This window comes from Gossypium arboreum, chromosome 8, assembly GCF_025698485.1.
Source record: "Gossypium arboreum isolate Shixiya-1 chromosome 8, ASM2569848v2, whole genome shotgun sequence".
Lineage (NCBI taxonomy): Eukaryota > Viridiplantae > Streptophyta > Magnoliopsida > Malvales > Malvaceae > Gossypium > Gossypium arboreum.
Window position 1 is genome coordinate 129,466,141 of NC_069077.1, and position 25,554 is coordinate 129,491,694.

The 25,554-nt window shown below is 30.4% G+C and overlaps 1 protein-coding gene across 1 annotated transcript; it reads right to left on the minus strand.

Moving 5' to 3' along the window:
- Positions 1-1,224: 1,224 nt before the first annotated feature.
- On the minus strand, positions 1,225-24,651 carry LOC128296660 (uncharacterized). Its single transcript, XM_053032099.1, has 3 exons — positions 24,498-24,651; positions 1,960-2,300; positions 1,225-1,830 (listed from the first exon to the last, which is right to left on the minus strand). The coding sequence occupies exons 1-3, from the start codon at positions 24,649-24,651 to the stop codon at positions 1,225-1,227; spliced, it is 1,101 nt and encodes a 366-aa protein (XP_052888059.1).
- Positions 24,652-25,554: the final 903 nt, after the last annotated feature.

The window sequence follows — 25,554 nt, forward strand, 5'->3', positions numbered from 1 at the left end:
TTGTTGGCCTTAAGCGCACAAGTGCTGCAGCATGCAAAATAGCATATCCCCTAGCTGTAACAGGGAGTTTTGTTCTCATAAGCAATGGCCGAGCTATTAGTTGGAGGCGTTTGATAAATGATTCAGCTAAACCATTTTGTGTATGAACATGAGCTATAGGATGTTCAACTTTTATCCCAATTGACATACAATAATCATTAAAAGCTTGGGATGTAAACTCACCAGCATTATCAAGACGAATAATTTTGATTGCATAATCTGGAAATTGTGCTCTTAATCGAATTATTTGAGCAAGTAGTCTCGCAAACGCCAGGTTGCGAGTCGATAATAAGCATACATGTGACCACCTACTAGATGCATCTATTAATACCATAAAATATCTGAATGGTCCACATGGTGGATGAATGGGCCCACATATATCACCTTGAATATGTTCCAGAAATGTTGGAAATTCAATCCCAACCTTAGCTAGTGATGGTCTAATAATCAATTTTCCTTGAGAACAAGCGACACAAGATAAATCCTTGAATTTAAGAATCTTTTGGTTCTTTAATGGGTGTCCAATTGAATTTTCGATGATTTTTCGCATCATAATAGATTCGGGATGGCCTAATCGGTCATGCCAAATAGTAAACGTATGTGGTTCTACAAACTTCTGGTTTGTAGTAACATATGATTCAATTGTACTAATATGTGCATAATATAAACCTGATGAAAAAGCAGGTAGCCTTTCCAAAATATATTTCTTTCCACATTCAACATTTGTAATATATAGATATTCAACATTTTTCTCATTCATAATCTCAATATGATATCCATTAAGACGAATATCTTTAAAACTCAATAAATTTCTTTGAGACTTGGTGGAATATAAAGCATCATCAATGATAAATTTTGTACCTTTAGGTAATAATATAATAGCTCTTCCAGAGCCTTCAATAAGTTTTGAACTACCCGATATTGTATTAACATGGGCATTACTCATTGTCAAATGAGAAAAATATTTTTTATCTTTGAGTATCGTATGTGTTGTAGCACTATCTGCAAGACACATGTCTTCATTGATTTTGGGTCTATCGAAATTTTGTTGAATATTCATATTCTTCATAAAAACAAACAAAATATAATATGAGAAACATTACAAATATTTATTAAATATATAAATTATTTTTTATGCAATAAAACAAAATATACTTAAAAAATGTCAAAATAACATCAATTTTTCTAATAATTCTCAAAGAAATCTGCGACATCTAGGTGAGTTATATTATTAAGGTCATTAAATTTATCATCCTCGTAGGCATGGTCAGTTTTATTATTATAGTGAATATCTTCATCTTTTGCCTCTATTTCATCATTTTGGGATATAAAATTTGTCTCAATATGCTTTCCCTTCCTTTTAACGGATGCTTGATAAAGTTTCACTAAATGCTCAGACGGATGACAGGTACGTGACCAATGCCCTTTCATACCACATCGGTAGCATATATTCTCAACAATCTTTAAAGGATTATTTTGACCACTTCTTTCTTGTCTTTCATTGTTATTCTTTTTCTGGTGGTTAGAAGTATCATTGTTATGACCACCATGATAGCGATTACTAATACGTCCTCGACCACGTCCCTCACTACGTCCACGACCACGGCCGCGACTTCTATATTTTCTATTTTCATAATTATTGTGTACTGCTACATTCACTTCGGGGAATGGTGCAGAACCAGTGGGACGAATTCCATGATTTTTCATCAATAGCTCATTATTTTGTTCAGCCACCAAAAGGCATGAAATCAATTCAGAATACCTTTTAAAACCTTTTTCACGGTATTGCTGCTGCAGGAGCACATTAGTAGTGTGAAAGGTTGAAAATGTTTTCTCTAACAAGTCCTCATCAGTTATGTTTTCTCCACATAATTTTAGTTGAGAACTAATTTTGAAAAGTTCTGAATTGTATTCACTTACAGTCTTAAAATCTTGCAACCGTAAGTGCATCCAATCATAACGAGCTTTAGGGAGTATCACAGTTTTCTGATGGTCAAATCGTTTTTTCAAATTTTTCCACAACTCAAGAGGGTCTTTCACAGTGAGATATTTCACTTTTAATCCTTCATGCAGATGATGACGGATGAAAATCATTGCTTTTGCCTTGTCTTGATTAGATGCTTCTTTATCTGCTAATATAGTATTTCCTAGACCTTTAGCATCTAGGTGAATTTCAGCATCTAACACCCATGACAAATAGTTCTTGCCTGAGATGTCTAAGGCCGCAAATTCAAGTTTGGCAAGATTTGATATTATAATCACTTGAATCAAAATAAAAAAAATATTAGCAAATTAATAAGTATTCTCAATCGTAAAATAATTCAATTATATATACCAAATTTGCTAAATAATAATATGTATGTCAAATATTGGCATAAACAGAATAGTCATAATAATAACTTAAAACAAATTAAATTAATTGAAATTTCTTTAAATAAAAAATATGTATATATAATTATCATTATTAGATTTTAGTTGTAAAAATAAATGTGCAAATGTTACCCAAAGCAAATATTTCATCTAGAAAATAAAATAAAAGAATTATGAAAATATTATACCGTATATAGTTTAACAGAGTTATACGGGCAAATTATATAAAGTCGAAATGACGTGAACTTCACTATGAACTCATGAAAACTCGTGCTGATAACGTGTTATAGAAAAATTAATAAAATAATAAATAAAAGAGGATAAAAATACGAGAGAATTTCATTATTTTATTTTCGATTCATAATGTGCTATTTATAAGTTCATTTACATTCAATTAATAAAGGTATTACATTGAATGAATTAAAGTTTCTTAATTACTCTATTTAATAATCTCTTGATTATAAATTAAGTAAAGAGTTTTATCTCATTACTTTAATATGCTTAAAAGGGGTTATAACATCCATTTAATTTACAATAATTACATCTTTTAATTAATTTAGCATATAAGTCTTCTCCAAAGCCCAATGATAAAACTCAATAAATATCTAAGGAAAAGGATAGGATAACGACATCACCTTATATATTTCTAGATTGTATACCTCACAACATTAATAATTAATTATTATTTTTAATTATATTGAATAACTGTCAGTTAAAATATTATTTTATATTTTAATATTTTATGAAATTAAATTAATAAAATATGAGATAAATTGATATTAAAATATGTGCAATAAAATTAAAACATGACACACCTGAATCAATAACTTTATAATATAATTTCAAAATAAAATAATCACTAAGTAATAAAATATACTTATTTGTATCCAATTATTATGATAAATTATATAAATAATTCTTGAAAAGTATCAAATTATGTCAAAATTAAATATAGAGATAAAATCTCAAATTTGAGCGTAGTATAGAGACCAAAACTAGAATTTGATCATTATATATAAACTAGGAAAATTGAAGGGATCATAATTGCAATTGAACCATCATTTTATAATGTAAAAAATGAGAAACAATGTTAAAGGGATCAAAATTATAATTGAACCATTATATTGTATGTAAAAATAAGCAGGACACGTGTCCTATTAAGGCCTTTTATAATTAAAAAATGGTAAAAGGGATCAAAATTGTAATTCAACTATTATATTATATTGTAAAACAGAAAAGCAGGACAGTGTAGCACTAATTCACGAGGGTTCTCTTTCTTGGGTTTGGCTCCACTACTAATGGTTCTATACATTTGAATGGTGATAATATTTATATTGAATATTAACGGATAAAAAATAATAAAGTGGATCTTAATTGGTAACTCCTTTTTTTTATCAATTATAAAAAATGATTATATTTTAATTTTGGTCCCTCTAGAAATATGTTTGAATTTGAGATTAAACATTTATACTTTAATTTCTAACATAATGTGGTTGCTATATTTTTATGATGTTATTAGTTAGTCCAAATAATTAATATTGTTAATTTTTCGATTAAAATGTTACGTGATTATATATAATTTAAATGCCCTAAGGGTTTTGAGGATTGACACATGACTTCTCATTTTTTTTAGGTTTGCCTTGCTTTTCAAATTTTAATCTATAATGTCATTAGTTTGTCTAAATGATTCATACTATTAGCTACTTCAATCAAAATATTGATGTCAATCTTTCTTAATAACACTATTCGAATAAGATCTTTAAGAATGACTATTTCAACAAAAAATTATTTTATCATCACGAGTTCGAATGAATTTTTTTTTTTAAAAATCCACATAACCATTTTCAACATTATTGTACATGACTACCAGGTGAATATTTGTTTAATTTCAAAATGTCAAATCAGTTGGTTTAATAGAAAAATGTTAACCGTGATTAAATTGACCTAAATTTTTAAATCTAAAAAGTTTAGAAGTTAAATTCTTGAAAATTAAAGTTGGGGGACTAAATTCTAAACCTACAAAGTATATAGGGGCTTATAACAAATTTTAACCTTTTAATTGTTACTCTATAATTCAACCCAAAAAATAAGGGTAAATTACATCCAAGGTCGCTAAACAATTAATAAGTTTATGTTTTGGTCACTCAACTTCAAAAAGATACAAAATTGTCATTGAACTATTCGAAAGTTTTCATTTAAGTCACCAGACTGATAAAGTCGTCGTTTTATGACCTTATTTGTTTGCACTGCCTGTACTAATCGCAAGCTCTCCCTCCCCTTCTTTTTTACAATTTAGGGTTTTTTTTATAAAATAATTTTGAAAGTCACAAATCTGTGAACCAAAATCTAAGTTTCTTTCTTCTCCAATCTGACACTGATTGTCAGGTCAATTTTGGTACTAATCCAACGTACTAATCATCGAATTGTCACTTAAAGCTCGTTAGCCGTACTTTAAAAAATACTTAATTGCAATTGATTTAAATAAAAATTTCAAAATAATTCATTAACTTAAATAACATTTTTAAATAATTTAATAATTATTTTATAATTTTTAAAGTTGATAGTAGAAAATAATTAATTCAAACCATATTGTATGATTACAAATGGAATTTAGAAAGGAAAGAGGATAAACATAGGCTTATAAATGAAGTTATGGATGAGTTGAGTGGGACAGGGAAGAGTGCCTCGGATCCTGTGTTTCGTAAACCAAATAATTCAAAGGTATTTGTTAATTATTTTAAGTTTATTAATTATTTCCTCCAAGTCTTTATTTATAATTATTTTCATATTCACGTGTTTCATTAATTAATAACTGTGGACTTTGTACACAATCCGAGGCTCTCTCACTCTATCTTCTTGCTTATCCCCTCTTTTAAATTCCAATTTAATTTCCACTATGATTTAATAATTAAGTTTATTATTTTATTTATATATATAAATTTAATATAAAATCATAATTTTTTATTTTAAGTAAAAAATATGTATCGTTCAATAAATATTAATATATATAGTATTTTAAATTGATATAATGAAGACAACGAATCAATTTGAAAATTTATATACATAATAATGACTATTACATCGATAAATTTAATGATTGAATCGTTAAAATATTAATAATATAAAAAGATGTATAAGTGAATCCGTCTCTCTCTCTCTATTTGATGGATATTTCATATCTATATCTATTTAATAATTCTATAAATTAAGTTGTAGATATTAATCTTATAAAAAGAAGAGACACGATGATGCTTTTTTCTTTTTTCTTCGCATTATAAAAATGATTAAATTTTATTTTGATATTTTTATTATACTTAAATTTAAAATTTAATCATTATACTTAATTTTTAGTATAGTTTAATCAATATATTTTTATAATGTTATTAATTAATCCAAATAATTAATATCGTAAACTTTTCGATTAAAATGTTACGTTGTAATATATAATGCAAAAGTAAATTTTAAATTTGAAAAGTAGAAAGGATAAATTCTTGAAAGTAGGAAGACTAAATTCCAAATATAAAAAGTGCATAAGAATTTAAAGTATATTTTAATCTTCAAATTTTTACTCTATTCTATAAATTAACACAAATAAAATAACCAATCCAATACAAAGTGTGATTAGACTATACTAGTAATTGACTTTCTTTTTGCTGACACATGGGTAGGAGCCCTTTTTCTTTTCTTTTTTAACATTATAGAAAATTAATTAAGTTTTAATTTTGATCTCTATTATTTTTAAATTTAAAATTTAATTTTTATACTTTAATTTCTAACATAATTTTGTCTTTATATTTTTATAATGTTATTAATTAGTTTAAATAATTAATATTATTAATTTTTCGATTAAAATAATACGTAATTATATGTATTTTGAATATCTCAAAGATTGTAGAGGTTGACATGTAACTTTCTTCTCTTTTTTCCTTTTTTTTTTTTTTTTTGGATTTTCCTTGCATTTTCTTTACATTATAATATTATGGTTAAATTTTAATTTTGGCCCTAACTGTACTAAAACTTGAGATTCATATATATATATATATATATTAATTTCTAACATAATTTGATCTCTACTTTTATAATGTTATTAATTAGTCTAAATAGTTAATATCAATACTGATATTAATTTCTTTTGAGAACACTATTCCAATAAAAATTATTTTATAATGACGAATTCAAATGAGTGTTTAAATCTAAAAAGTTGAGAAGTTAAATTCTTGAAAATTAAAGTTGGGGGACCAAATTCTAAACCTACAAAGTGTATAGGGGCTTAGAACATATTTTAACATTTTAATTGTTACGTACAATTCAACCCAAAAAATAAGAGTAAACTACACCAAGGTCACTAAACTATTAATAAGTTTACATATTGGTCATGTAACTTAAAAAAGATACAAAATGGTTACCGAACTATCAAAAGTTTTCATTTAAGTCACTAGACTGATAAAGTCGTTGTTTTATGACCTTCTTTATTTGCACTACTTGCACCAATCGCAAGCTCTCCTTCCACTTCTTTTCTAAATTTAGTTTTTTTTGTGTGTGAAACAACTTTGAGCATCACAAATCTGCGAACCAAAATCTAAGTTGTTTTCTTCTTCAATCCGACACTGATTGTCAGATTGACTTAGATCTAGTTTATGTTCTTCTACTAGCCGATTGTACTAATCCATCGTATTAATCGTCGAATTGTCACTTAAAACTCGCTAGCCGTACTTTTTAAAAAAATATTTAATAGCCCAGTGACTTAAATAAAAAGATTCAAATAGTTCAGTGACTTAAATGAAAATATTTAAATAATTTAATAACTATTTTATAACTTTTTAAAATTAAATAACCAAAATATAAACTTACTAATAATTTAGCCGAAAAATAATTAATTTTATATATAAAAGGGAGAACCATATTGTTTTATTACAAATGGAATTTAGAAGCGTAGGCTTATGGATGAGTTGAGTGGGAGAGGCAAGAGAGCCTCGGATCCTGTGTTTCTTAAACAAAGGTATTTATAATTATTTTCATATTCACGTGTTTCAGTAATCCCTGTACTAAATTCCATTTCTAATAAAACAATAACCTTTTCTCCCTTTTATACATATAATCCATTTACACTTATATTTTACCTAATAAATTTATTCTCATTCAATAATATTAATATATAATATTTTAAATTGATATAATAGAGATAATGAATTTTTTAAAATTTATATACATGATAAATTTAATGGTTAGATTGTTAAAATATTATTTGTACAAAAAGATATAGAAATGTGTAATTTAATTTTACACCTTTTACATAAGTGTAAGTGGATCCTCCATATATATATATATATATATATATATATATATATAATGGATATTTAATAACTTTATAAATTAAGTTATGGATATTAATCATACAAAGAGACACATTGATGCTTTCTTCTTCTTTTCTTCGCATTATAAAAATTTATTAAATTTTAGATTTGGTACTTTTATTATACTTCAATTTAAATTTTAATCATTAATTTTTAATTTTAATATAATTTGATTTTTATATTTTTATAATATTATTAATTAATCTAAATAGTTAATATTGTAAACTTTTCGATTAAAATGTTGCGTTGTTATATATAATCCAAAGCAAATTTTTAAATCTAAAAAGTATAACGGCTAAATTCTTAAAAGTAGGGAGACTAAATTCCAAATATATGAAATGTATAAGGACTTAGAGTATATTTTAATATTCAAATTTTTACTCCACTCTATAAATTGACACAAGCAAATAATTAATCTAATACGAAGCATAGGTAGACCATACTAGTAACTATATATAAAAAAAAGATCCCACTAACCTTCTTTCTGATGACATGTGGGTAGGAGCTCTTTTTCTTTTTTTAATATAATAGAAAAATAGTTAAGTTTTAATTTTGGTCTCTATATTATGCCTAAATTTGAAATTTAACTTGTATACTTTAATTTCTAACATAATTTTGTGTTTAAATTTTTATAATGTTATTAATTTTTTTTATAATTTTATAACTCAAAAGTGAATTTTTCTAAAATTTGAAAACATTTTACCAGTGAATTTAATTGAAGAATTTTAATAGTTGTAATAACTTGACTTGAATTTTTAAATCTAAAATGTAGGGAACTAAAGTCCTAAAGATAAAAGTAAGGAAGTAAATTTCAAATGTTCAAAGTGTATAAAACTTTGAATCATATTTTAACCTTTAAATTTTATTTTATAATTTGATACAAACAAATAACCAACCCAATATATATATATATATATATATATATATTATAAGGTGAGGCGGTTATCCTATTATTTTCCTTATTTATTGAGTTTTGCCTCTCATTGCTTATTTTATTTATATTTGGGGAACATACACTAAATTAATTAAAAAATTAGGGTTAACTTCCGCTTACGTATGGTTTTATAATCTTTTATGATTTATCTACTTCATTCTTTCTATCATCTTAGGGTGAATTTGGATGGATGGTATGGTATGATGTGTTTAATTTACTTTTTGTCTCACGTTACAGTATTGTTAAAATATCTAATCTTACTATCATTGTTATTTTTACACTAACGCAAGTAAACACATTACCCATCCAAACTCACCTTTAATATTTAATCTTCAATAGAAAGAATACATTTAAAATAAAATATCAGTATTAGAACTAAAAAGAATTATATTTTTTCAATTATTAAAATTAAATTTATAGTCATTAATTAAAGATGGCTTTAGATTTTTTTTCACCTATGGATAGACAATTAGCTTGCATTAATATGTAAATTAATAATTTGAAGGAAATAATACAAAGTAGATTTTTTTTCAATTTTATAAGCAATATTAAAAGGTGTCATGTGTGTTATTAAATTAATTTTTATTTTTAAATATTAATTAAGGGTATGTGATGATTTGTTGATTTTAACTTGTAGAGTTAAGAAACTCATGTATCAAATAATTATTTTTATGTTAAAATATATATAAATTATTTTTCAAGAGGATTGGATACAAATACTAAACCGACCCACATGTAAACATATGGATAAAGGTTTTACATATATTAGTAATAAATAAATTGTTAGAGTTGTGTAACTTGAATCTCGTTTGATCTGGTCTGAAAAGTTTAATGTGCAACTCATTTGTTAGATAAATAAAATAGAGAGGTAAAATAGGGGCCATGCCGCACAAGTTAAATCTGTATAGAACTATATTTATTCTATTAGACATTGATTATAACAGGGTTATTTAACCCTTAAAATGTGCGCAGTCGAAAACCTCTTGTATTGTCGTTGTTCAACATTAGTGAATTTTTCCTCCTCTACTGTAGTTTATCTAGATAAGTGTTTCTCATGTAAAATTTACGTGTTCTAACTTGTATTACAATTGATCATTTATTTAAATAAATTTATATGTTTTAAGATTAATTGTAGTCATCTTAACTTGTATGCAGTAGTGGTTAAACTTTTTATCAGACACTCATTTGATACGAGTTCAAACTGTGCTACCCCATCCCCGCACCCAATTATTGTACCAAAAAAAAAAAGATTAATTACAGCCACCAACCTCTTAGTCTAGTAACAAAGGTATTATATTGTAGGCATGAGAGCTCCCCATCCCTAATTATATATATAAAAAAGGTTAATCGTATTTATTAATAAAAATATATATTTTTTATTATACCTATATTGATACAAGAAATCAACAATGAAGAGTCAAGGAGGAGAAGGTGGGAGGAGAAGGCCTATTTAGAAAGCGAGTCGGGCCTCATGTAAGACTTTTTTGACCCGAGCCTAGCTCGACTTGGCGAATATAAAAAAATAATTTTTTATTTTTATTTTATTTTATTGATATTTTATTGTTGTTTTTTTCACTATTTTACTACCATTTCACAATTATGTTGCTACAATTTTATTGTTATTATTTGGGTATTTTATAACACTTATTTTATTGTTAATTTTGTTACTATTTTTCACATTTACTTTTAAGTTATATTTATCTTAATGTTATTTAAGTATACATATTTTTTAATTTATTTTAAATTTGTTGGAAAATATTTATTTTAATATTTTAGTATTTTTATGTATTATATTTTTAAAAGAAATTATATAAAAAATTAATATGGATCGGGCCGGACTCGAATTTTAACATTTTATTCGGGTCGAATTTGGGTAAAATTTTAGACTCATTTTTTAAGTTGAGCCTAAAAAACGGACCTATTTTTTTGTTAAACTCGACCCATAAACATTTCTAATTATAACAATTGATGTTTATAAGGGGGCGAAGCAATAGAGTGCTCCCCGGTGGAAGAGGGAACCAAGATACATAATATGGCGGGAGGGAGGAGAAAACCCCAACAGTGAGACTCCCTTACTCTAACCCCCAAAAAAAAAAAAAATATATATATATATATAAAAGGATCTTTAGTGTAATATTTATGTATAACAACCTAAAATATGATAAAGTTGGAAGAAAAAAAAAAGTCATTTTAAGTTTAACATTTCAACATTTTCCAATTAAAAAGTAAGATTTGTGGTGAAGATATGACATTCTTTATTTTGTGCCGTGCAGGTTTACAGAGATTTTGGGGTTCGGCCCACAAGTGGATTTGAGCTAATGGATCATTTCTTTTATCTTATTATTGAATAAATTTTGGGGTTTGGCCCACTAGTGTTAAATTTTATATAATGTTAATTGATTAAAGAAGATTAAAATCAACAGCAAAATCTCATCTAAACAATTAAGCTAAAGGATTTAAATTTAAGGCGAAACTTTTTCCAAATTCATCCAACAAAATTGAAGTAACAATTATTATTTTTTAATGGGGAATCACACTTTTCCCCCTTTCTCTTCTTACTTCATTTAATTATTACCCCTACAACACACTTAACACATTAAATCTACACATAACATCATCAACATTCATAATCATGCCTAACCATGCAAAAATTGTGTTTTTATTCCTTTCTAGACTAAAATGGAAAAATTGTAATTTAATCCATTTTTCTCTCATTTTATTCAAATTAATCCAGACTCTTTTTTCTTGTTAAAAATACATTTCCCATGTCATCTTGATATCAACAAACCATGATCAATCCATAATTTCTCCCATTTATCACTTTACACTTCATTCCTTCTATTTTTTCAACTTTTCAATTTAATCATTTTCACATTTTTATATACAAATTTTACTTCATTGTTTTCTAATCATAAATCATTTGAATTCCTTTAAAAATTCTCTTTTTATTGGTCTCTTTTTCGAAATTCCTCAAAATTCTCACAATAGCGACTCATGGAATAATACTAAATATTGTACTGGAAATTTTGGGACATTATACGAAGAGAGTTTGATTTTGAGTAGAAAGGTTTATGAAAGAGGAGATTCACATTTTTTTTACAATTATACTCTAAGTCCTTGTACTTTTTGTATATTTGAATTTAGTCCCCTGTTTTTATTTTCAAGAATATAGTCCTAATTTTCAAATTTAGAAATGCAAGTCCAATTACTAATACCTATAAAATTCTTCTACTAAATTCATGTTTATCACCAGTGTCATTTTTTTAGGTTAAATGCTTAGATTGGGACAAAATCTTTTAGATATTGCTCAATTAAGGGCCAAACCTTTTAAACGGTCAAATAATGGTCAAAGAAAGACTTTTCACGCACTTCACCCAATTTGTAAAACAAAAATTAGGTGAATGCTAATGTGTTTAAAGTGCAACACATTGCATTTGAGTTAGATATCGTTTTAAAAGAAAATAAGAAAATAAGAAAATAAATATATTTTAAGTAGCATTGAAAATGTTTGACCTTTATTTGATCAATTTGAAAGGTTAGACCTTTACGTGAGCAACTCACAAAAAGGTTGACCTCAATTTGAGCATTTGGTCTTCTTTTTTTTTTTTGTTACACGACTTCTAAGTAAATATATTTTATTAAAATTGTCACACAAATGAATTTATAATGACCCAATTTTAGCTGAAGTAGAAAAAATGCGATTTCGAAATCGAATTTTATAAAATAAGTAAGTTGAAATTTTTAATCAATGAATATATGCGTTAAGTGCGAAATTATAGTACTGATTTATTAAATGGCTAAATTAGATAAGTTGTTAAATATAGTATAGAGATTATATTGTAAGTGACCTAAACTAGGGAGATTAGGAAAAGGAAATAATCAAGTTCCTCAATTATAATTAAGCTGCCATTAAAACATGGTTAGAAGATTAACATGATCACAACCAAATCCCACTAATCATTTTATGTTGAAATTATAACCATTTAATAATAATAATAATATGGAAAAGGAGTGAAAGAGGAAAAAATATTTTCTCTTCTTCTTCATTTGGCCAAGGAAACCAAAGAGAGAATGAAGAAAACTTTTGCATGGTCTTTTTCTCTCATTGCCCAACATTAATCCGTAAGGTAAGGGGGATTTTTCCTTTAATATTTGATGAATTTCTAGCTTTAAGTGAATAAATATAAATGACCCATGTATTAGAAATGTGAATTGTTAAGGTTTTAATTACATAGCCATAGAAGAATATTTGGTTGGTAGTGCTAACATCTTTGAAAATAATTATGTTTTTTTAGACAGTTTGAGGTTATTTTAATATATTTATAAAGTTGGATTTAGAATCGAGAGTTACGAAAAAATTAAATATTAAAAGCCCAGCAAGTTAAGTTGAGAAAATGCATTTTCATGTTTGATTCTTAATGGCTTGTATGTTTGATTGTGTAACTGATGTTGTTTCCATAACTGTATTATCAAACGTAGTCAAAGATGACGTTAGGATGTTAAAAGATAAAGGAAAGTAAAAGCCATCAATGAGGAGTATTTTCGATTTGTGCTTTCATAATTTGTTTTCACTACATGATTTATTAATCAACTAAATGTATAAACTATTGGTGGTGGATAAAGACATGAAATATATGTTGTACTTGATCACTTTGAAATGCTAGTACATGTTAAAAGCATGTGTTTCTTATGGCAATATCATGATATTAATTATGTTTGAATATGATTTAATGATGATTGGTAATGAAAAATGCCCTATTAACGGTGTCAAATAGAGTTACGGGTATAGTTGGCATGCTATAGGGTTTGTTATATCAGAGGGAACTTTAGTGTTGAGTGTGTATTACTATTTGATAATTCTCTAATACCCTAAAGGTTGAGAATGTGTCTCTAGCTCAAATACCTAGCGGGTACAAGCGTATACTTGTGTGGTTGTAGGTATCAGTGCATTTGTGCTTGGTCAGCATTGATGTGTTTATTCTGGTGTGTTGGTGGATTAATCCGTGTATCTATTCTTGAGTCTGAATCAGTTAATATGGGTCAAAATGTGAAATTAAAATGTGAATTTGATGTGATAATAAAATGTGGAAAAGAATAGCAAAAATGAATTGATTGTGATATATGAGATCAGATGCAAATAACCTAAAAGTGCATCGATAGTATAATATTTGAAAAACAAAATGATTCATTAATATCGTAACTGTAACACCCTTCTCCCGTATTCAATGCCATGCCAGAATAGGGTTACGGGGTATTACTGGACTTATTACACAATTAAACATACATTTCTCATACATTTTTCTATTTCAAATATAAATCATTCACAAACATATATATTGTCCCTAATACGAGCCTACGAGGCCCGAATCATGCATTAGGAGTGGTTCGGGACTAAACCGATAACTCAGATAACTTTTAGAAAACTTAGAAAATTTTTTAAAATACATGGGACACATGCCCATATGGCCCAGCCGTGTGTTACACGCGGCCAAAGACACGCTCGTATCACAGGCCGTGTGGACATTCAAAATGGGATCACATGGCTGTGTCCCAGCCCGTGGCCGATCCTGTGTAACTCACTGACTTGGGTCACACGGCTAACCATACACCCATGTGACTTGCCCGTGTGCCCTTCGAAATGGCCTCACACGCCTGTGTACCAGACCGTGTGCTAGGCCGTGCCAAACCTGTAGGGTATACTGACTTATGCCACACGACCAAGTCAACGCTCGTGTGCTGGGCCGTGCAGAGCATACTGACTTGATTTCTAAATAAACACTAGGGGACACACGACCGTGTCACTTGACCGTGTGTCACACACGGCTGAGACACACGCTTGTTTCTCTACCCGTGTGGACAAAAATAGGCTATTTGCCAAGCCATTTTGCTCACCCAAATAGCCCACCCCTACACCAAACCAATTGGCACATAATATGGCATAAATAGGCATTCAACCAACCTCATCCAAGCATAATTCATACCATTTCAATACCACCAATTACAAGGCACACAAATACCACAATATACTATTCAATTCATACCAATTCCACATTCTCAAATCACCTAAATGATCACTTTCATTTATGCATCCCATTACCTAAATCACAATCATACCAATTCACAACAACCATACTCCACAAGCATTTATATAGTAATTACCAAGATGCATAACAAAGGTCATTTACACACATATATATATATACAGAACCAAAGCAACCAAAATAAGCCAAATCACATGGCCAAAAACATAACAAAACATTCAATATTTACAAGCCAACACATATGGCTAAATCCATTTCCAAACTATACCAGAATGACCAAAGCTCCTATACATGCCATATAACCAAAATACATAGATTCAAAAGTACCAAAGAGATAGTTTGATAATGTGATGAGGTCTCTAACGATTCCCAAATCCGAGCTAGCTTCGATATTCACTATAAAACATAGAAAAGTAAACAAAGTAAGCTATAAAGCTTAGTAAGTTTGTATAATAATAAACTCATCTTACTATACATACACAATTTAAGAAATTTAATATATCATGATATAATTCATATTGATACGCAAACCTATCACATAATTTATTCACAAGGTTAGATATGAATTTTCACAATTTCTTCAATTCAATACTAGTACGGTTCATGTACATACCTGTACCATCTCGTATCAATCTCATACTCATCCGTATCTCTAATATACTCGTTGAACCATTCAGAATACTATCAGATAATCGAGAAATCTCGCACCCTAAGTGCCAAATACATAGCCGAAGCTCTCTCAATCTCATATCATATATAATGCTCACTCTCGAGCTATCAATGGGTCTGCTCACACAAGCTGACTGTCATGACGAAGCTACACGATGCTGCTCACATAAGCTGACGAGAATCTGCAACACATGTCGGATAACTCAGCCACCGGTAGGACGTACGGACCTGCACCCAAATCACATAAACCTTAATGATATGTCATTCGTATCCTAAACTATTCCTAAGGTTCAAACGGGATTTCTCAATGCTGAATCTTCGTTGATTATATCCAAAAGTTCATATACACAAATTATTTAATAATAAATCATTTAAAACACAATTATATTAATGCTTATTAACATATGAACTTACCTCGATCGCTAAAACGACGAAACGGATCGACTAGTCCAAAACCTTATTTTTTCCCCGATCTAAATCCGAATTTTAGTTTTCTGGATCTAAATATAATCAAAATTAACTTGTTTAATTATCATTCTATTCACTTTAATCCAAAATACACATTAAGGTAACTTTGCACTTTTGCCCCTAATATTTCAACATTTTTACAATTTAGTCCTTGTAACGCCCCAATTTTCGGGAATTCTGTGAATGTTGGCAAAATTTCATGCTTTAATTTTGTCATTTGTGAGTGAAATTATGAAATAGAACCTATGTGAAAATGTTTGAAAATGCTATAGGCTAAATTGAAGTGGCCAAATAAATAGGAGTGCAAAATAGGAGGATTTGCATGACAAACCTCCCATTTTACAGGAAGTGGCCAGCCATCATGTTGTTGTAGACAAAATGTGCACTTGATATCCATAATTTATGGTACAAATTGATACAAATTGATAATGAGTTAGGTAAATGTTCCATGATAATGGGTTAGGTAAATGTTCCATGATGGAAATTTCATGTCTTTTGTATTAAAGAATTAAATGGATGAAATATGAAATTTTATTAAAAGAAAAAGGGGTGAAAAGAACAAAGTTTTGTCCATCTTTGTTCATCATAGCCGAAAGTTAGAGAAGAGAAAGGAGAGGAGAACGCTCTTGAATGTTCGGTCACTTGGGGAAGAAAATTGAAGGTAAGTTCATGGTAGTTTGCTTCTATCTTGATGTTCATGAGTTCTTCTTGATTCTACCTTAACTCTTGAAGCATATTTTGGTTTTTAGTTGTGTTGTGATCATTTAGTCATTAATTAAAATGAAGGAAATGGTTGTTGTTTCATGTTCTTTTGATGAAAAGTGGAAGATAGGTGAAGTTGAGCCAAACAAATGAGCATGCATGTGCCTTAGATGCTAAAGGGAAAAATCGGCTAACATGTTGTGCTTTAAAATGATGAAATGGAGATTATACTTAAGTAAAATCATAGATATGTGATGATTGATTGGTGATATACATGTTTAAATAACAAGCATGCAAGTTAGGTGTGAAAGAGTGATTTGGTAATAAATCTGCTTGGGATAGCAGCAGTAACGTGAATTTGGAAAATCACCATAAATTGTGGGAGATGAGTTAGAAGCTGAAAAAATTATGTAATTAAATCTTGTTGAGTCTAGTTTCAAATGAAATAAACGAGAACATATTTTGAATTCTGTACAATGAGAAATTTGATTCGTAATGAAGAGTGGTCAGATTAGTCAAACAGTGAAACATGTGAAACTTTGAGAAAAATCTGGTATTGATTGGCCAAACAAAAAATTCTGAAAATTTTATGGATATAAGATATATGAGTCTATTTTCAGGGAAAATTAACGGCACTTGATTTGGAGTTTCGTAGCTCCAGTTATAAATGATTTAGTGACTGTTGCTCAGGAAGACAGCTTGCAGTGAAATTATGATTATGTGGTAAACATTGACAAAAATTTGTTAATGAGTTGCTTATTGATTTCTTATAAGCTTACTATGATCTGTAGGTGTGGTTGGCCGAATATTGTAAGGGGTTAATACGTAGTTTTTATTTGAATAGTTAGATTAACGTGTTAGTAATCCAATTGTTGGCGGTTCGTGTGTGGATCTCGTCAGCATATCATCGCAAACAGGTGTGTAACTAACACCCTCTTTCTTAGTCTGGATCGGCAAAAGTCGAAAAGCCGAAATGTCGAAAACCTATATTTTGTAGATTTGCGAGTGTGCGAATGCTCGTGAGGTAAATCAATTAATGTTTTTGGTAAGCTGCAAAATTTGGACTGCAAAGTGCATAATTTCTGTGCCCTCGATATTTTTGGGCTTAATGGGCCAAAATTGGAATGATGGGCCAACGGCCCAATTCGTAAGAACCCTCGATGCGTGATTACGTTAGTACGTGAAAAGTAGGAATATGCATGAAAAACCCTAAAATAGATAAATTACTGAAATACCTTTAAAAGTGGAAAATTTACAGTTTTACCCCTAGTAGATAAATTACCGAAATACCCCTAGGGTTAAATTGACCTAAATGCATGTTTGACTGTTGTTATTTACTGCATGCCATGTTGTTATTATCTGATGCATGGGATTGGGATATTGACGGAGGAAGTACTAAAAGTGGCTTGTCCACATACTGGAGGCTTTGCCTCAATTTATTGATAAGCTGAGCAAAAGGGCGCAATTGTGGAGTGTTAAATTTGGGTGGGTTGAGCTATTCCCACATGGAGTGTATGGCTGGTACGGATGGAGTGTAGTGGTTGGTGGGTTGAGTAGTCTCCCAAATGGGCTTGCATATGTTTATTGATGTTGCATGTATTTTGAAATGGGCCTATGGGCCCATTATTATCTGAATAAGGGCTAAGGCCCGTTTATTATAATCTGAAAGGGCTCGCCCAATATCTTTATTACTGAATGGGCTTAGGCCCAATAGGCTTAAGTGACTTGGGCTTTGAATGGGTTTTCCTTACACTTGAGTTTCCTAAACTCACCCTTTTATTTTCATCCACGCAGTAATCCCCAACCATAGTGGGCTTGGAGTCGTGAGGGAATTTGAGTGGCCACCCGCTCGAAAGTTTGATTTTCTTCGGTGAACTGGACATCCTTTTATTTACGTTTGAAGTTTTGAGTTTTAAATGTAATAAGGCCGCTTAATTATTTTTGATGGTTTTAATATGTATTACTAAGATAGGTATTGCTTATTTTAACTGTTGAAATTGGATAGCTTTAGGGCGCGTTTTAAAAAAAACAACAATTGATTTCAAAATAACACGACAACAAGCAAAGCTTCCGCAATGAAAGTATTTTCCAAAATTAATCACTTTTCCTAAAAATGACTTAATTAAATCGGTTTCCTAGAAATATACATGACATTAAGGTGTGGCAATGGCGGTGTGCATGTCTAGGGTTGGATCCGAAGGGAGCTTGGTACTTAAGTAGTCCGATAGACTCACCTTCTCTTTTCCGGTTTCCTACCTGGTGCACAGCTTCCATTCACTTTAACCTATAATGAAATTATCTTTTAAAACACTACGTAGGTTTTTCTGGATCAACAATATAAAATGCTTTGAACGCTTCGATGTGGCATGTCGGATCCGACCATAACGTCTGGGTCGGGTTTGAGGTGTTACAGTCCTTATCTCATAAAAATAAAAATTCATACAATTTGGTCCCTACCCATGCTAGCCTAATTTCTATTATTACCATAGCAGTCCATATTTTTCATTTATTTCACAATTTAACCACAAAATTTCCACATTTCTCAATTAAATTGCTAAATGACAATTTTACTAAAAATTACTTTACAAATGTTGTTTATCTAACAACAAGCATACATTTTCTATCATTAAAAATCAAAATACGCATAGATTCATCAATGGAAAAACCTTAAACTTTTAAAAATTTTTTCAAATTAGTCCCTGGGCTAGCTAGATTAAGCTACAACGATCTGAAAAACATAAAAATTATTAAAAACGGGACAAAAATCACTCACCAATTTAACCAGGAAGTAGCTGAACCCTAGATAGCTTCCATGGAGATTTTTCCTTCTTATTTTTGGTGGAAGAAGATGAAATGAAGTAGAGAATTTGACTTGTTTTACTTAATTTGGATTTTATTTATTGAATTACATATATAACCTTTATTATAAAACATTAAAATCACTTAAATGATGTCCAAGAATGTCCACTCCTATTAACAATGTTCTAATTACTACATAAGGGTATGCACTATTTAATTTCATAGCCATTAGACACCTTTAGCTATTAGAACTCAAGTTTTACACTTTACGCAATTTAGTCTTTTTTATCAAATTAAACACTTAAACGATAAAATTTCTTAATGAAGCTTTCACACAATCATACTATCATGCTATAAACATTAAAATAATAATAAAATAATTATTTCAACCTTGAATTTGTGGTCCCGAAACCACTATTCTGATTTGACTAAAAATGGGCTGTTACAGTAACTAATTATGTTAACACATGGTGAGTGTTGCATGAATATCCTGAGGGTTAATTTGTAAAATGATATATGATTATATGATTTTTTATGTTGGAATAAAATTTTAGTTGCAATGTACTTTAATGTTATCTTATTGTGTTTTACTATTTAATATAATTATGTGTTGAATTCAAATTATGTTAGCACCACTGAGTTTCAATACTCAACGTGCGAATTTGTTTGTTTCTGTGCACATGTAACTTTAGGTGTTTGGTTGATCAATAAATAGTAGCGGCATCTAGATCTTACATCTCAGCTCAACTACATCTCTATAATGCTCTCTTATGTTTTGTGTTGTAAATGGCATGTAACTAGATAATTAAAAGTTTAATAGGGTCTTTTGGATGTTATGAATTGTTGGTATTTATGTTGGAACACATTTTAGTCATGTGGTGAACTTTGATAGTGGGATATGATCATGTACAAACATGTTCTAATGCTAGTAAATAGTTAGTTTTGTATACTTTTATGTCATGCTTTAGTTGTTATGTCTTAAGGTGTTCGATTTTGTGATTGGTGATGTCAAATTGATGCTTTATGATCGAGTGATATAATGGTCTTATGTAGGTGTGATTTGGTGTCACTTTTTCCATAGGTTAAAGTTGCATTTTTTTACATTTTTACTATTTGGTCTCGAGATATCAAGAATGAAAATGACCATTTGGTACATTTTTAGGTATAGGTCTCAAGACTTACAAAGCAAGTTTCAAGATATCTTGATTTAAGTCTTGAGACATACTGGCCCATGTAACACCCTAAACATAGCCTAGTCATTATGAACGAATATGAAGAGATTACATTAGTTTATTTAAAAACTCAGAAGTTAAATCCTAACTTTAGAAACCGAGAATTCTGAAAAAAGTATTTTTAGCAAAATACTTGCATGTTATTTTGGAAATTACGTACAATTTATTTTATAGAATAACTCTTAACTTGATCTCGTTTGAAAACTCCTGATTTCAATGAGTGTTTAGAAAATATAAATATGGCAAACATTCATTAAAAGCTATTTATTCGTTTATAGAAAAACACTTAAGAAATTACTTAAGTTTGTAGTGGAAAATTTTCAGAGTTTTAGTTTTGAAAATTGGAATCCATTTTGTTAACTCGTGTGATTTTGCAGTATCACGTTCAAAAAAATCAATTATCGACAAATTAAACAAAAAAAAAAGAGCCCAAAAATAGTCCCAAAAGTCCAAAATAGATGTTTAGGAAAATCACCATTTTTTAATTAACTAAGAAAACAATCTGAGCTCCCGCACTTCGTCTAGTCCTAAGTTAGAAGATTACCTGAAACATATTAAATGAAAGAGTGAGCTAGAAGCTCAATGTGTGATTTAACCCATATAAAGAATTTTCTTACTACAACATGCACAATTGCAAATATCAAAACAAAGTTTTACTTATAGTATTCACGTATGCAAATAAAATATCAGAATGTCATATATCTAGAAGCATATATCATATCAGAGTGTCATAATTTCATAAACATATATATACATATATCAAATTAAAATGTCATATCATTTCAGAACAAATCCTATCATCATTAGCTACACACTATCTCCAACCAACCAATCACACTAATTAGGACTACATGAGTCAATCCATCCAATCACACTGAAAAGTGGTGGTATGCCACTATTAAATATACAGTTGAGCTGTCAAACATATAATATAGTTTAACCGCCAAAATTATAGTAATACTACTTGAAAACGCTTCCTCCATCATCAAAATCCACTTAAATGCTTATACAAAATCATAATAACATATATACATAGCACATAGTCGAATCAGATATCATATCAGAACAGATAACAGAATACTAATAATGCTCTAGAATAACGTATTTTTATGTATTAATCATGTGTTTATTCTGAGCTTGACCCTACTAATTTTAGATATTTATGTCTTTTTATCGATTTGGGACTGATTTGGAGGCAAAAGCAAAATTAAGGGACAAAAGTGCGAATTTGGAGACACAATGGGCTGATATGCGACATAGGAAAAAAATTGTGCCAAAAGTACGAGCATGGAAGACACAAAGACTAAAAATGCAAAAAGAAGAGATTTTATTTTATAAGACTCCATTTTATTTATATTAGGATAATTAATATTAAGATAATTATTAGGATTATTTAATTTTAGGATTTTATTCTAATTATCTTTATTTATCTTTAATTAAATGTATTTATCTTTTTAAAATTTAAGTTAAATTAGACTATCTCCCTAGCACTATAAATAGGGGGTGAAGTGACTCTATTTGGTGTTCATCTTTTTCTGTAAACACTCTCCCCCTTAAAGTTTAGGCTTTTGTTTCTTCATATTTTCTTTAAATAAAATTCCCTTTTTCCCTTTTTATATTTATTTCTTTTTCCACCATTATCATGAGCCACTAAAACCTATCTAGCCGAAAGTTGTCAATATTCTCCAAAAGGGTTCTTGAGGCCTAAAATCCGTAGTTAGCCTTCTCGCCAAGTATTCATTGTTTCTCCACACTACGGGCTGACGCTTCCGTCTATGGCCCTTAAAAAGTAAGCTTTTCAGCATATGCAAAGGCGGCCGCTTTGTATGTTTTGGAAGGATTGCATAGTTGGTTCGTTAACTTACTGCGTCAGAGGTTGGCGAGCCAAAGAGACGAAATGGCGTGGGATTCGCCATTGAGAAGCATTGATCTAGCATAGATTACTGGCTAGAGTCAGGTTCCCTAAAAATCATAAGTCTAATCTTTGGAGTTGGTGGTCGTAGGGATCCTCTTCCACTATAACTGGCTTACTTGAGTTGAGAAGGGTCATTTAAAAGCTGAGGATCGAACCCAAGGCGGAATGAGACAATTGGTGGCTGGAATCTACCAATAAGAATTTCTTTTCCTTCAACTCTCTTTATTATTTTTATTATTTTCGTAATCACAATTTGAGTCAACTTTAGATTCTATTTTTTATTTTTTCCAAATCAAATCTTTAATTTTGTTATTTTTTTTATATTTTTTCTGTCACGCAGGTTTTCTTGGGCACGATTCTGCTTAGGATTTCGAGAAACAAGCATTCGTATAATCCGATCCCTGAGGATTCAACCCTACTTCCCATTTACTATTCTTTTTCATTATTTTACAGGGAATAGGATATTTTTGGTGCTTTCAACGAACGCATCAAATTTTAGCGCCGTTGTCGGGGATCGGTAACGTACTAATCTTGTTTTTTTGTTTCTTATGACCAGATTTGCTCCAGGAACTCTTGCGTTTGATTCGGAGATTGAAAAGACTGCAAGAGCTAATTGCAAGGAAACAAAGCTAAAGAAAAAGCAGTCAGCGGTGGTTGGGACTCAAAGTAATCCACCACCAGAAATCAGAATCGACGACGAAGCAGAGTCTAGGGTTAACGAAAACCCTACTCAAATTTTTGAAGGTGAAAAAGTAGAAGTCGATTCATCAGAAGAAGTGCTTAATACTAGGGTTGACGTAAACCCTAATTTAGCACCTCAACCTATGGCTCAGACAATTCGACAATTGGCCGAAGCGTCAACAGAACAACCGCCACTATGCATCGCGTATCCTACTATGGATACTGATTTTGAGCTAAAATCAGGATTGATTCAGCTACTGTCAACTTTCCGTGGGTTACAAAATGAAAACCCCCACAAGCATTTAAAAGAATTCCATATGGTTTGTTTGAGTATGAAACCTCAGGGGGTAACTGAGGATCAAATTAAATTGCGTGCTTTCCCTTTTTCCCTAGCAGATTCAGTTAGGGAATGGTTATTTTATTTACCTCCTGGATCCATTACAACTTGGGCTGATCTATCTCGCTTTATTTCTTAACAGGTTTTTCCCTGCATCACGAGCGGTTGAGTTAAGAAGGGAGATCGTGGGAATAAGGAAAAAAAAGGTAGAATCTTTGTACGACTATTGGGAACGATTTAAGAAGTTGTATGCGAGTTGCCCACAACATGGTATAACAGAGCAATCTCTCCTCCGATACTTTTATGAAGGCCTGAAACCCATGGAGATGAATATGGCAGACGCCGCTAGTGGAGGAGCATTGGTCAACATGACTCCCCAATAAGCAAGAGACTTGATCTCCACAATGGCAACAAATTCTCAGCAATTTCAAGCTAATCCTGAACCCTCTAGAAGGGTTCACCAGCTAAGTAATTCTACCTTTGAGGATAGACTTGATAGACTTACTAATATTGCGAATTCTCTTGTTGCAGAAAAAGTAAAACCAACCCGAGTATGCAGAATATGTGCTACACCTGAACATACGACTGATGCGTGCCCGAGTCTGTGTGACGATACTATGGCCTATTTAGATGCTGTGGGAAATTTTCCTGGGCCACCACAAAGGCGATACGACTTACGCCAATACCTACAACCCAGGATGGAGGGACCACCCTAACTTTAGTTATAGGCTAATCCACGATATAACCAGCCATACCAAAATCGAGTCTCACAACAGCCACAAGATTCAGGCAATTCTCTAAAAACTTTGGTCAATAAATTAGCAGCTAATTTCCTTGATTTTCAACAGCACTCTCTTAATTTCCAAAAAGAAACGAAGGCATCTATAAGAGAATTGACCGCGTCAATTGAGAAATTGAGTTCTCAAAGGAAGGTGCCGTCGCAAACAGAACCAAACTCGAGACAGAATGCAAATGTAGTAATGTTGCGAAGTGGAAAGGTGCTGAAACCAATTCCTGGCAAGAATCTTGGCCAAGAAATCGCCCAGGAAACTCCAGAAAATGACGAACAGATCCGAGCGAAAGCCCCACTACCAAAAATCCAACCTCCATTTCCAGGATGACTAAATTAGTGTTGGAAAGGTAAAGAAGAGAAAGAAATCTTAGAAACATTCAGAAATGTCAAGATCAACATACCACTGTTGGATGCCATTAGATAGATTTCAAGGTATGCCAAATTCCTTAAAGAGCTTTGCACCAATAAACGAAAGTTAACAGGCAATAAAAAAGGTAAGTGTTGGTGAAAATGTTTCCGCAGTGCTACTGCGAAAAATGCCGGTTAAATACAAAGATAGGGGTATGTTCACTATTCTATGCAAAATTGGCCATTTAGGAATTAAAAAGGCTATGTGTGATTTAGGGGTGTCTATAAATGTAATGCCTTATTCTATTTATGAATCAGTTAACGCGGGTTTTTTGACGAAGACAGGTGTTATTATTCAATTGGCGGACAGGTCTATTGTACATCCCGAAGGAGTCCTCGAGAACGCATTGGTAAAAGTTAATGAACTTATTTTCCTTGCAGATTTCTACGCAATAAAAATGGAGGAGGACAACACTGCTGGATCTTCAGACCTCTTGTTGGGCCGACCCTTCCTTAGTACTGCTAGCACCAAGATCGATGTTCGAAGTGGCACTCTTACGATGGAAGTTGATGAGGAGATCGTGAAATTTAATGTTTACGATGCCATTAGCCATCCAAGTGAAATCTTGAGCATAAATTGTGTCGACATGATTGACTCATTAGTAGATGAGGCTTTTGAGTCAACTTATGAAGACAAATCTGAATATAGAACTGATGATTATGAATTTGTTAATACATTATTGTCCCCATCAGAAATTAAACTTCTACCTTCTGTCGTGCAGGCTCCAGATTTGGAATTGAAACCACTTCCTGAGCATCTTAAATATGCATTTTTAGGAAAAGGTAATACCATACCCATTATAATTTCAAAT